This window comes from Hyaena hyaena, unplaced genomic scaffold (assembly GCF_003009895.1).
Source record: "Hyaena hyaena isolate Hyena2069 unplaced genomic scaffold, ASM300989v1 scaffold_285, whole genome shotgun sequence".
In the NCBI taxonomy this organism is placed as follows: Eukaryota; Metazoa; Chordata; class Mammalia; order Carnivora; family Hyaenidae; genus Hyaena; species Hyaena hyaena.
The window spans coordinates 1,555,836-1,569,593 of NW_024080917.1; the positions used below are offsets into that span (position 1 = coordinate 1,555,836).

Sequence of the window (13,758 nt, forward strand, 5' to 3'; positions counted from 1 at the left end):
ATCCAGCTCACGGGTCAACGGGTGGTCACGTCATGTCCCCAGCAGCAGCCCGCGTGCACAGCCGTCAGACACCTGTTTCCCTCTCCGCCATGGTGACCTCAGCTCTGCCTCTCCCTGCACGGATTTGCACGTTCGCACACGGAACCACATGCTCTGCGGCCTCCTGAGAGGCTGAGTTCGCTGAGCCCCGGGCTCGCGATGAACACCCCCCCTTACAAAGCTCCTCGTGGAGATGCTTTCTGTGGCCCCGGCCTCTGTGGTTCCGGGGGGCTCGTTGTGGGTCCCCGCCACCCGCCTGGCGGTCTCTGCCCCTCTGTGCCCTGGCGTTGGGCCCAGGAGCACAGAGTGAGACAGGCGGTGGCCACCCCTCACGGGCACCAGGAGGACACGCACGCACAGCCGCCGTCCCTTAACTCGAGCTCCCTCCCGGCAAGAGACGTGGGGGCGCCTCACCTCGCCTGCAGCCCCCTGCCTCCCGGCAAGTTCCAGGGTCCCTTCCGGCTGGAAACTCATTTCCGGCGGGGAGCGCACCTGCCGGCCACGGACGCCTTATTTGAACACAACGATGACGGGTGCTGACATCGGATGCTGCGCCTGTGCTACTTTCCGGGGCTGCAGGTCTGCGTGCTCACAGCGCAGGTGACCCTCTGGGGGTCTGGGGCCGGGAGTGGGACTGCAGGAAGGCTCCCTCCTGGGCGTCCGGGGCTCACAGCCGTCCCCCTCCACCCCTGTCTCCACCTGGCCAGCTCCCGTCCTGTGCCCCCCTGTCCCAACCCCCCACCTCCTTTGTCTTTTACGACTGCCCGTCACAGGACATAGGGTCCACCCTACATCCAACACGATCTCATCTCAAGATCCTCAAATCAATTACATCTGCAAAGACTCAGTTTCCAGTAAGGTCACGTTCCCAGGTTCCCAGGGGTCGGATGTGGACACTGTTCAGCCACCATCCTGCTATGTGGCCCCAGGGTGGTTTATCGTTCTCCTTCAGTCATATGACCTCTGGGAGCCCTTCCAGCCAGGACACTGAGCTGTCCGACTTCCCCAGCCTTGTCCGGTGGAAACGCCCAATGTCACATCCAAATCCAGGTAGGCGCAGAGTGAAGATAAAAGAGGGATCAGGCTCCTCCCATCCCACGAAGACCAATATCACAGCCTCTGCACAGAACCAGCTCAGACCACCCCATCCCAGAACTCACCTGTGCCCCGGGCGCCTCCTGCCGTCCCAGGTGCCCAGGTGTCCAGGTGCCCAGGTGCCCAGGTGTCCAGGTGCCCAGGTGCCCAGGTGCCCAGGTGTCCAGGTGTCCAGATGTCCAGATGTCCAGGTGCCCAGGTGTCCAGGTGCCCAGGTGTCCAGGTGTCCCAGGCATCCAGGTGCCAGCGGGTGAACAGGCCGGGCACCGAGCTGCTGTGACGGTGGTCGGGCCACTGCTTATGCGCCCGCCGAGGAGAGCCGAGCGCCAGGCCCCTCCTGGACCTGCGGGACCAGCCACTGGCACGGCCCAGCCTGGGCACGGGACCTGAGGGCTGACGGGGCTGCCCGGCACGTCGGGAGTGGGGGCTCCCTGGCCTCCGCGCTGGAAGAGCCCCGTAGTCTGCACCGGAACGTGTCTGCACTCATGCGGCCGCCCCGGCCGAGACAGGCCAGCCTGGCCAGGTGCCCAGTTGGCCTTCCCCGGAGCAACCTCGGGCCCAGACGGGGGATGCACGTCGCCAGAGGTGGGGCCGGGGCCCTGACCACCACTCCGGTCACAGCAGGGGCTTGGCACCGTGCCATTCCGGGCGGGGGGGTGTCTGACCAGACCCCACCCGCTTCCTTCAAAAGAAAGATAAAGGGACTCCCAGGAAGGGCCGGGAGGAGGGCTGTGGTCCATCCATCCATGGTGAGGACACTGGAGGCTGGCTTTCCAGACCCTGGGGTCTTGCCCGGGTCCCCTCACCCTCTTCTCTCTCCCCTGCAGATGCTGTGGCTGCTGTTGCTGACCCTCCCCTGCCTGGGGGCGTCTGTGCCCAAACTCCCAGGTGAGTCTTAGCAGTGCTGTCCCAGCCCCGCCCCCGGTGGCCGACCCCCTGACCTATGTGAGGACGGCCCAGAGAGCACCTGGGGTGCTCCCCTGACCCTCGCACCCTGTTCCCCCAGCACCTGCCCCCGAGAGGGAGTTGGTGGGCATCGTGGGGGGCCACAGCTCCCCCAGGGCAAGTGGCCGTGGCAGGTGAGCCTGAGGGTCTACGTTTATCACTGGGCCTCCTGGGTGCACATCTGCGGGGGCTCCCTCATCCACCCCCAGTGGGTGCTGACCGCCGCCCACTGCATCTCCCGGTGAGTCACGCTGTGGACCCCCCCACCCCACTGGGTGAAGGGGCGGGGAGGCGGCAGAAGCAGAGACTGGGGCTCCCCGGGGTATGGACTCGGGGGCAGGGAACGGCCCTGACCGAGCGGGGCCTGGGGTCCGCCTCCTCCAGGAAAGACACCGACCCGTCAGCCTACCAGATCCACGCTGGGAACGTGTACCTGTACGGGGGTGAGGCGCTGGTCAACGTGAGCCGCGTCGGCGTCCACCCCGACTCCATCTCTGCCTTCCTGGGATTTGACCTGGCGCTGCTGAAGCTGGCCAGCCCCCCGAGGAAGCCGGCCACCCTGCCCCTGCAGCCCCTGGAGTTCAGGCCAGAGGGCGAGTGCTGGCTGTCGGGCTGGGGCAGGGGCTTCTACTTTGGTGAGAATGCTTGCAGTGGGGGCTGGAGGGGAGCAGACAAATTCCAGACCCTTCCTGCCGTCTGGGTCTGGGTCAGGCCGCGGTGGATGGTTCAGGAGTCAGGAATACACGGGGAAGAAGGGAGCCCCTTTCACAGCCACCCGTTTCCCAGGGCAGGCGGGCATGTGGCCGCATGGTTTTGTGTGAATGAACCGGACCCGACAGTCAGCCCGGTGCCTGGACCCAAACCTGCGCCTCTCAGCCCTCTCTCGAGGTTTGGGTCGGCAACAGAGGACCTGGGTGCCTGGCGCATCAGTGTCCTGGGGCCACAGCAAAGACCACCAACAGGGTGACTTAAAACGACAGAAAGGAGTTCTCCCACAGTCTGGGGGCCAGAGTCCGAAACTCTGTCGGCACGGATGGATCCTTCCAGAAGCCTCAGCAGGGGAGCCCTCCTTGCCTCCGCCCACTTCCAGTTTATCCTCAGCTGCGGCCACTTCCCTCTGGTCTCGTCCCCTGCCTCCTCTGGGTCTCAGGTCCCCCTGCCTGTCCTTGCGTGGGGACGCCAGCCGTTGGACTTGGGGCCCACCCTGCATCCAGTCTGACGCCATCTTAACGTGATTGCGTCTGCAAAGACTGTTTCCACATGAGGTCATATTCTGAAGGTCGGGGTGAGCATGAACTTTTTGGGGGACACTCTTCAACCCACTGTGTGTTTATGGAATCTGAGCCCATTCGTTACGGCAGGAGGAGCCCGCAGAGGTGGCCTGGGCTCACTCGCCCCAAGGACCCACGGGCAGCAGGCGAGGGCTGGCCGGGACAGGTGACGGGGCCCTGGGCACGCAGTCTGGGCTCCTCCCTGAGCGCCCAGCACTGGTGATGTGGGCGGTGGCAGCGTCAAGTGGTCTATGGCACAGGGTGGGGGGGGACAGGCCCCTCCTCCTCCTGACCCTCCATTCTGTCCCAGACCCGCTGCACCCCCCCCACCGCCTGCAGCACGTGCAAATCCCCCTGGAAGAGGAGGGGGCCTGCGAGCAGAGTTACAGAAGGTTCCTGCACACCAGAGCCAACAGGCGGGCCATCCCGGGGGACGTGCTGTGTGCCGGGACCCTGGGCCGTGGCCCCTGCATGGTGAGGCGCCCGGCCGGCCCAGCGCAGCTCTCCACCTGACCTCGCCCCAGCCGCCTGTGACCTGTGACTGCCCCCTCTCCCCACAGGGGGATTCCGGGGGCCCCCTGGTGTGCAAGAAGAAAGGGACCTGGGTCCAGGTGGGCGTGGTCAGCTGGGGCACCGGCTACTCCATGTTCGAGCTGCCTGCCGTCTTCACAAACGTGCAGAGCCACGTGGACTGGATCCGGCAGCAGCTGCGGAGGCGCCGGTGACCCCCAGCCGCGGCCAGGCTGCAGGGCAGCGGGGGACGGCGCCTCCCCCGCCACACCCCACCCCAGAGCCCCGCGGACGTCCCTCCCCTCCCTGCGCTCCGGCCCCTGTCCTGCCCCTCCCGCCGCGCCACCCTGCCCGCCATGGGGACGTGCAGGGCGGAGGCCCCCATGGGCTGGGGTGCTTGTCTCATTAAACTGTCTCGGTAAAGAGGCTGGTGGTCCGAGTGGTCTTTGAGGCAGGTGCAGCTGCAGAGCGGGCCGGCCTGCCTCTCTTGCTTGGGATCCCAGAGTGCTGGGGAGGGGGCTCGGGGAGGTGGAGGCTGGGGTCGGACGCTCCCCGTAATCCCGGGCCGCCATCGCCTACCCCGTCCAGGCTGTAGCGCACTCGGTCACTAAAGGAGGCTGTTTGCAAGTTTGCAGGCAGCAGACTCACCCTTGGGATTTCATTCACTCATCGAACGGATGTCGGTGGGCGCAGGGCAGTCGGCTCTGCCTTCCTCCATCCCGGGGTCTGGAGGGGAGGTAGATGTGCAGCAAGGGTTTGAAATGCAGCAAGGACGGCCATGTGGCCCCATAAACACGTCCGGTGGTGACGGACTTGGGGACACAATAGCGTGCGAGGGGGGTGGGACCAGAGTGGAGATGCTCGCGCTCGCCAAGGGTGAAACAGTGGCAAGAAAAAGAGCAGACTTGTAACGAGCTCGGTCCAAGGCAGGAGACGGGGGGCTGGGGGGGAATGAAGAGCTCCCTGTTGAGGCAGAAAGTGGCTCAAGGACAAAAGCCCCCCCCCCCCAGTGTCTCCCCAGCCTGGGTCTGCCTGGGTTCGTCCCTGGGAACCCGGTTTAAAACACAAAGTAAGACACAGAGAAAACGATTCTCTGCGTCCAGCGAGTCTCCAAATGCTTGCAACCAGCCAGGGGGTGAGCCTGCTGGGTTCCCGACGGTGTGCGGGCGTGGCCGCCTCCCTCCTGCCCGCCACACCGTGGAAAGCGTCACGTTTAGGAAGACGACACTCACAGCGGCCACGGTCCCGAAGGGCAACGGGGAGAAGTGTAGTGGGGGTGGGGGAGGTCTTCACATGAGGAGTTAGAGTGTGTAACACAGGTCGTAAGAGGCGGCCCGGTAATGAGAGGGAACGTCGGACGTGCAGGGATGAGGAAAACCCTCAGGGACCGGCGAGAACCCCCCCAATTCTCCCCCGTGTCATCAGGGGTTCCACGGAGGTCAAGAGCTGGACCTGAGGCCTGGAGAGGGCACATGGCCATGACCCAGACATGTGAAGAGGAAGACCCGGAGGGGCTGTTAAAAAGCTGAAATAACGGGAACGGGGGTGGACACAGGGAACGGGCACGCGCCTGACCCGGCACCCGGAGGGTTGTGCGTCCGTGGGAGGCGGCCCCGCGGCTGGAGGCCACGGGACCTCGAACGTGTGCTGCTGCCGGGGTGCGTGGCCCCCCCTGTTCCACATATGAGGGAGCCTCCCGGATCCCTGAGCCGGCCCCCCTCCCCAGAGGTCCATGGCCATGTGCAGCCACCTCCGGACACCAAGTGCTGCCAGGGGCCAGGGGGGAGCTCCACCCCGGCCCCGCCTGCGTTCTGGCTCACGCGGGTTACTGAGTACACACGCTGTACAAACTCAGCCAGTGCAGCCAACTTTGAGCACAAGGTATCTACAGACAGGCTTTGTCTTTTTTCTCTTTTAATTACCAAGTATTGCTTTAAATCCCAGATCGAACCCTCACTCCACCTCATCAGCTGGTTAAGCCTCAGTGTCTTGGGCTGGGAAATGGGGACAGGAGCTGTGTCTTTGCTGTGGTTCAGTGAGTTGGTGGATGGGAGGAGTCTGAATAGATGGAAGACCTGGACAAGTCAGATAATGGGTGGGCGGAGGGGGGATGGGTGGGCGGAGGGAGGGGGAGGGGCGGAGGGAGGGGGAGGGGCGGAGGGAGGGGGAGGGAGGGATGGACAGATCACAGATGCTCAGTTGGAGTGTCACGTTGGACTCAGCCCCCCCGACTGAGTGTGTTTGTTGATAATTAACTGGGACAAAACCCATCATTCTTCTCCCAGCAAATAACTGGAAACCACTGTAAATGTCTGTCCATGGAGAACTGATTAAGTAAGTTACCCTAGATCCACACAATCGAATACAGCGTGTCGTTAGAAGTGATGCCCGTGAGCAGATGGCTGGGGGTCACGGGCATCGTGGCGTGGCCCCTCCTGCCAACACGGCCCTGTGTGTGGGAGTGACTGTGGGCGGCCACAGTGGCTACTGCCAGCAGGGGATTATCGAGAATTTCTTTTTTTTTTTTTAATATTTTTATTTATTTCTAGGAGAGAGAGAGACAGCGTGAGGAGGGGAGGGTCAGAGAGAGAGGGAGTCACAGACTGAAACAGGCTCCAGGCTCTGAGCTGGCAGTCAGCACAGAGCCCGACGCGGGGCTTGAACCCACGAACCGCGAGGTCATGACCTAAGCGAAAGTCGGACGCTTAACCGACTAAGCCACCCAGGCGCCCCAAGAATTTCTATTTTCTAATTCCTTTTTGTGGTCTGAGTCTTTTACATTGTTTTCATAATTTAAAAAAAAAAAAGTTACTCTGGTTGGAGGAAAATGAAGTTTCCTTGCTCACCAGCAGCCTGGCTCGCCGGCAGGGCCTGGAAGACACGGGGTGCTGAGGGCCCCCCTCCCCTGCCCCCCAGCTTCCCTCTGGGACACCGGAGCCTTCTGCCCAACGAAGGGCTTTTGCAACTGGCCTGGGCAGCCACATCCTTGACCTATAACAGTAACCCTGAACCGGGCATCTCGGCCACAGTCCTGGACTTGACTCTCCGGCCTCATCCTGACTGTTACGTGGCCCCCGGCCGCACAGCCCCCAGCCCTGCTCCGATCCCATCGGTGGGGGTCGGGTCCCGACCCTGTCAGCGCAGCCAGGGGGCCTGCCCCACGCCGGCTGCTTCGCAGCTGAAGCCAAGACGGCCTGGAGTGAGGGGCTGGGGCCGCTGTCCTCGAGATACGGGGCCCGGTCCTCGTGACCGGCTCAGAAAGCCGCACGCTTGAGCTCACTGGCGCCCCTGGGTCCCTCCTCGTGCTGAGGTGGCTGTCCCCGGGGCGGGCACCGGGCCGGTGCGGGAGGGGCGAGGCGGGCAGCTCTGTCCTCTCCGGGGGGGGCTCTAGCGGGGAGGTGCCCCCCCCCCCCCAGGACTCTCTTCCAGGCCATCTTCCCCGCAGGGACCCACGTTCTCCGGCCTCCCTTCCCAGATGCTGGAGGCCATGCTTTCTCTTACGGGCTGTGGGCGTCCGGCCTCGCGGACTGGGCCGCTTGCGCTCCTGTCTGCCACTGCCCATCCCCCACTCACGCTCTGCTGTGCTTAGCGTGGGGCTCCCCCAGACCGCGGGCTCAGGGTTCTGCACCCCGGCACGCCTCCTGGGGCCCCCTGGGGTCCCTGTGGCCTGGACGGGCAGGGCTGGGCCGGGCCATCTGGCTCAGGGTCCTTACTGAGGACCTCTGTCCTGTCCCCACTTGGAGGTGGCTCCAGGTCAAGGTGTGCCGGCCCCCCGGTCACTCCCCCAGGTTCGTGGGGCATGGTGGCCCCGAGCCACTCTGAGTCACTGTCACCGTTGACCTCAGAGATGCTCTGAGCTTGGACCTTGGGGGGTGGGGGGCTCTGACGAGGGCTCAGGACGGTGAGACACGCTCCCGACAAGGAATAGGGCAGGGCAGGTGGAGGCGGGTTTGTCCACCCAGGACGGGGGCACCAGGCTGGAGGCGGGGGCAGGGGCCCTGTCCCCCCGTGCGGGGGCCCCCCCACGGCCCTGGAGGAAGCTCTACCTGCCCTGACGGCCAGGCCAGCGCGGGGGAAGAGACGTGTCTGCACGGGCCGAAAGCGGGGCCGGGTGGGTGGAGAACACGGTGGGCTCGGGGGCCTCTGGTGCTCAGATGAGGAGGCGGCGGAGTCAGCTGGGGGGGCAGTGCAGGGCCCCCGTCTCCCGGGTGTGTGATGGGGAATCGCCCCCCCCCCCCGCTGATGCTCTGTGGCCCCTCCTGGAGGAACAAAGGCCTCCCTCCTTCCGGAGGTGCCCGAAGTAGGAACGGTGGCTGGGGCGGGGGTGTCCTGGGATCTGGGAGCCGGCCCACCCGGGGAGAGGAGGCCTGCCTAGTGTGTCGCCAGGTGCCCGAGGCCTAGGGGCCTGTGCTCAGCGCTGGGGGTGAGGAGGGGTGCCCGCCTGGCCTCCGGGGGTGTGGGAGGCTGCCCTGGGGCGCGGGCGCGTCGGTGAGCACCCTCATGGCGGCCCTGCTGTGTGGAGACAGTGGCGAGGCAGCCCGTCCACGTGGCTCAGGGTGGCTGAGTCTCGGGGGGGTGGGGGGGCGGCGCACCCAGGCGGCAGCCCCCACTGGGCTCAGCCTGACACCCAACTGCCTTTTTTCCCCTGTCCCCCTCTCCCAGTGGAGGGCTGAGCAAGCCTCTGGCCCACTTCCTGTGGCCAAAAGATAAACAGACTCGGGGGACGCCCAGAGCAGAGACCCACGGAGCCTATCAAGGCAGGGGCGCTGTCCCCTCCCAGGCAGCTGCGGAGGCTCCTGGCCCTCCGACCCCAAGCTGTCCCTCTGTGTTCCCCCCTCTTGCAGATGCTGTGGCTGTTGCTTTCGATCCTCTTCTTCTCGGGGACCTGCTTCGCCGGGACCCCAGGTGAGTCCTGAGCCCCTGGAAGCGCCCCCTTCCCAGAGGCTCCCACAACCTCATCTCTAGTCCCAGTCCCTGGGGGCTCGGGGCTGCCCGGCCGGCCGTGCACCTGGGGAAGGTCTATGTGGGGACCCCGAAGCCCGGCCTCCCTCCCCCCATGTTGCTCTCCGGCCTCCACCCCTGAGAACGAGCTCGTGGGCATCATCGGGGGCCACAGCCCCCCCCCCCCCCCGGGCAGGTGGCCGTGGCAGGTGAGCCTGAGGCTCTACGTTTATCACTGGGCCTCCTGGGCGCACATCTGCGGGGGCTCCCTCATCCACCCCCAGTGGGTGCTGACCAGGGAGTCGCGCTGCTGCCCAGCTTGGGGCCGGGGCGGGGCGGGGGTGGGGGGTTCTGCCTTGAACTGCCAAGCCCCTCCCCCCGGTCCGGAGGGGGCCGCCCTCGGAGGACCCGCCTGTCTGGCTTCTTCCCGACCCCAGGAAAGACGCCGACCCGTCAGCCTACTGCATCCACGCCGGGGACGTGTGTCTGTACAGGGGGGCGTCCGCTGCTGAGCGAGACCCGCGTCATTGTGCTCCCCGACTACGTCGGCGCCAGTCCGGGCGGGGACGTCCCCTGCTCCGGCGTCACGCCCTGTGGAGGGCACTGCTAGCACCAAGCCAGTCGGGCTCCCGCCGGCCCCGCTCCAGGTCACCCCAGGGCAGGAGCGCCGGGTGACCGGCGGGGTGCCGTCAGGATGCGCCGCGTGTATGGGCTGGGGTTGGGAGGGACTCTGGGCGGGCGGGGCATTTCCCGAGTGTGGCCCTTGGAGAGGTCTCCGCGGGTGGGTGGCTGCAGGCTCTGGAAAGGAATCGCCCTCCGACACCCTCCCCCGCCCCGATCTACTCCAATGGGGACACCTCCCTGACAGCAAAACTGAGCTCGGGACCCAAATACTGTGATGAGGAAACGCATATTCTTATTTTTTTTCCAACGTAAAAGAAGATAATTGGTGGGGGGGACAGAAACCCTCCCCTCCCCCCTCCCATTTTCTTTCGGGTCCTTCCAGCTAAAGGCAGAATCCATTGTCCGTCTTAGGAATGTAGAGGTAGGTGGGGCGCCCTGCACCCTGGGGCCCCCACGGCTGTGTTCCGGGGCCGCGCCCCCGCCGCCGGTCACGTCTCTCCCCCAGAGTCGCTGCCACCACCCTACCGCTTGCAGCAGGTGAGGGTGTGTGTGGTGGGGAGCGGCGTGTGTGATCAGCAGCACCACGACGCCTCCAGGGGCCGCAGGATCATCCAGGACGACGTGCTGTGTGCGGGCAGCAGGGCCGGGCCTCCTGCTACCTGCGTCCTCGCCCAGCCGCCGCCCGGGCTCAGGCCTCCCTCCCCTCCCCCAGGGCGACTCCGGAGGGCCCCTGGTCTGCAAGGCGAGGGGTGCTTGGCACCTGGTGGGAGTGGTCAGCTGGGGCTGTGGCTGCGCCCTGCGTGACATCCCCGGCCAGCCCGGAGGAGTGACACCTGCCTCCCCCCGCACCTGCTGCTTCAGCCGCGGGCGCCCGGTCCCTGGCCCGGGCCCCCCCTTGGCTTCTGGCCTCCGCAGGGCGCGGCACTTCCCTGACTGCTGGGGGAAGGGCAGGGAGATGCTAGCGAGGGGGTGAGAGACCCCTGGGCAGAGGGTGCCTCACTGTGCTGTCTCGGTCAGATTAAAGAGCTTGAGGAAGAATCAGAGTGTGGCCAGTCTTTGTAGAGTGGGCTGACCACAGGCAACGTGGCTTTCCGTGGCAGTGTGTCGCCAAGCCCTGATGTGCAGAGGGCTGCGCTGGGGCTGGGGCCCTTCAGGCTTGGAAAGGGAGAGTGAGGACTTGGTGGCGGCTCCACTCGGGCCACAGCCCCTAGCTCTGCCCTCGTGCACACACAGGCCACCATGTGGCGCTGCGGGCAGTTCCAAAGGGGATTTATCCGGTCCCAGGATTAAATCGACCCACTCACCCGTCCATCCACCCACTGATCCATCTGTCCATCCGTCCATCCATCCATCCCTTTATCCTTCTTTCCACCCATCTGTCCATCCAACTTCCCTTGGGAGGCAAGGTCCGGTCTCTGAATTAACCAGCTGCCATGCAAAAGTGACTCAGATATGACGCAAATATGTCTTCCCCTCTAGGGAGGTGTTTGCTCCTGTGGGTACCATTCGCGTGAGAGCCTTCCCTGACCCTGCAGGGCACCCTCCGTGGCTGCATATGAGCTCCTAGTGCTGGGCACCAGCCATGAAGAGGGAATCAGGGAGCTGCCTCAATAGAGCTGATGCTCTGACCCCAGGGAGGGAAGGGTGAGGATGCAGCAGGGCTCGAGGGGGGACGAGGGGGTCAGCCCAGCCGCGCTGGAGCAGCCTCCCGGGAGGCGCCCAGAATATGCAGAGGCTCCCTTACACCCCCCCAGCCACACGCTGGGTCTCCACCAGGCACAGCCAGGTGAAGCAGGAGGCCACGTGCCCCAGGGCCGTGATGTCTGTGCACTGCAGGGCCAGGTGGAGATGAGTGCCCCCCACCTCCAGGAAGCCCTCCCTGGTTCCCGTGGGGCACGCTGGCTCGTCTCCTCTGTCCCTCAGGTCTTTCGGGCTCCTCAGGAGGGCCCCAGCTCGAGGCCCAGAGTGAGCCAGGAGACGGCTCAGGCCCTCGTGACTCGTGCCTGTGCCAGCCCACGCTGCCCAAAGTCCCCACCCCCACCCCGGGGTCCCGAGGTCCCGTGGTCCTCACCACAGATCAGATGGGCACAGCCCCAGCTGCCCAGCTCAGAGCGGGCCCTTCCCAACCGTCCCCTGTGTGGCCAGGGCCGGATGACAGAGCCGATTAGGGGCCCTGGGAGGGGGCTGGCCTTGGCTGTGCCCGCCCCCGGCTTGAGACAGGACCTCTGAACACCATCTGTGTGCTCCCCCCATGCCTCTGGACCCTGTGTCATTTCTGCACCCACTGGACAGGAGAGCAAACTGAGGCACGGGGAGAGGTGTCCTGTCCCTCGGTGCCTCCCTCCCCTGGCCCTGGGGATGCCCTTCCAGCCCGTGGGGTCTCTGGTCACCCAGTGAACGTAGGTCATCTGGGCCCGTGTGGTGGCCTCCTCAAGGGGACCCCTCCTCCTTGCCCCCACCCCCACACTAGCCGCTGACTTGGCTCTGGCTGCCTTCGCCCCTGACCTTTCCTGGTCTCGCCTGTGTGGGTATGGTTTTCAGGGACACGGGGACACACTCGACCCCCCACCCCACTGCCCTGCGTCCCCTCCCCCACCCGAGGTCCACTTCATCTCTGGTCTGCAGCTCTGGGCTGGAAGGAGCCTAATCCTGTCTTTCCACCCTCACCCTTTGCCCTCTGAGCCTTTTCTCGTGAAACGTCCCTCCCTCCACACCTCATCCAGCCCAAGGCCTATACAGGCCTCAGAAAGTTCTACAAGTCATCACCCCAACAGTGGACAGTGATGACCCCTGGGTGGGATGAGGGAAGGAGGAAGGAGGGAGAATTTCTTTCTTTCTTTCTTTCTTTTTTTTAATCTTAACATGTCCATATCCGTCAAGGGCTTCCAGGCGGTGCGAACATTTGTCATAAAAACAACTTCTGGGTAGAGAGGAAGAAGGTGCAGCCTCTCTTCCCCCCTGTGACGAGGTTTCACATCAGCCGCGGCTGGGGGGGCGTCTGAATGTGAAGAGAGAGCGGGCCGGGTCTCCCGTGCTTTGGGGGTGCACTCCCCATGCCCCCCTGCCCTCTAGCTTTGCCGGCCCCGCCCTTGAGGGCTTGGACCCGCACCAGCGAAAGCTCCCACCTCGTTCTTCCACAGCCTCCCTCCATGTGAGAATAGTTCTAGAAGGATCAGAGGCCACACTCGTGCACGCGCGTGTTAATAACAATGAAATCTTCAGTGTACAAGCAGAAACACCTCCGACTGTAAAAAGCAAACAAAAGAGTTTGCAGCAACTGTGAAAAGCAAAGTGTTAATGCGCTCATTTAGTTGAAAGTCTCCGAATGATGGCTGCCCGGGGAAGCTCCTGGCTCCGCTAGAAACAAGATGAGTGCGTGTTGCACGTGGAGACAGCAGGAGGCTATTTGCTGAGGATGTAGTGGTGCCCGCCTGGCTGAGTCAGTGGGGTGTGCGACTCTTAACCTCAGGGTCATGAGTTCGAGCCCCATGTTGGGCACGGAGCCTACTTAAAAAAAAAAAACATTGAAACTTGAGCGTCTATTGGGATTTTCCTCCATAATGTAGTTGTATTATGTCTTCTTAAGAAAATAAAGTTTCTTTATTTCTTTTGAGAGAGAGAGAGGAGAGACAGCACGGGGGACGGGGGGAGCAGAGAGACAGACAGAGAGAGAATCCTAAGCAGGCTCAGCACCATCAGTGCAGAGCCCGACGCGGGGCTTGAACCCACTAACCGTGAGATCATGACCTGAGCGGAAATCAAGAGAGGGACATAACCGACTGAGCTCCCCGGGCGCCCCTGTATTGTCTTCTGATCACATGTTTATGGATTACTTATCATGTATTACACATTGTAACACTTGGCTCCCGATGTATTCTGTCTCACATGGAACAGGAGAACAGGGACCCCGTTCCCAGTAAGGCAGGGGCGTGTAGCCAGGGGGCACGTGGGGGACTCTGCCCGAACAGCCTACGGGGGCTCTGCTGACGGCCATGGCCGGCTGCGGGGAGTGAGGTGGGGAGTGAGGGGGTTTGCACAGAAGTACGCTGATGGGCCCAGGAGAAGGTTTGGTCGAGCAAACATTCCTTGTTGGTCATTGATGGAGGGAGCACGGGGGTCTAGGATTCCCGGGAGGAGAAGGGGGAGCGGCCTTTCTAGAAGGAAGGAGGTATCACCACCTGCTCCAGGGTGCAATTTCAAACACAGACGCCGCCCCAGAAGCCCAGACGGCAACGGCAGTCTTGTGTGCGCCGAGGCAGTTGGGGGGCCCGGGTGCATCCCTAAGATGAACCGGGACCATGGTGGGGCAGGCGGCCTGTCTCCCCGGCGGGGG

At 64.1% G+C, this 13,758-nt stretch overlaps 1 protein-coding gene across 1 annotated transcript; it reads left to right on the forward strand.

The window, feature by feature from the left end:
• Positions 1-1,961: 1,961 nt before the first annotated feature.
• LOC120241593 (putative serine protease 29) lies at positions 1,962-4,075 on the forward strand. Its single transcript, XM_039246857.1, is given in 6 exon segments — positions 1,962-2,022; positions 2,141-2,185; positions 2,188-2,320; positions 2,464-2,714; positions 3,661-3,824; positions 3,911-4,075. Coding segments are annotated over 6 exon segments (819 nt in total).
• The last annotated feature ends 9,683 nt before the right edge of the window (positions 4,076-13,758 follow it).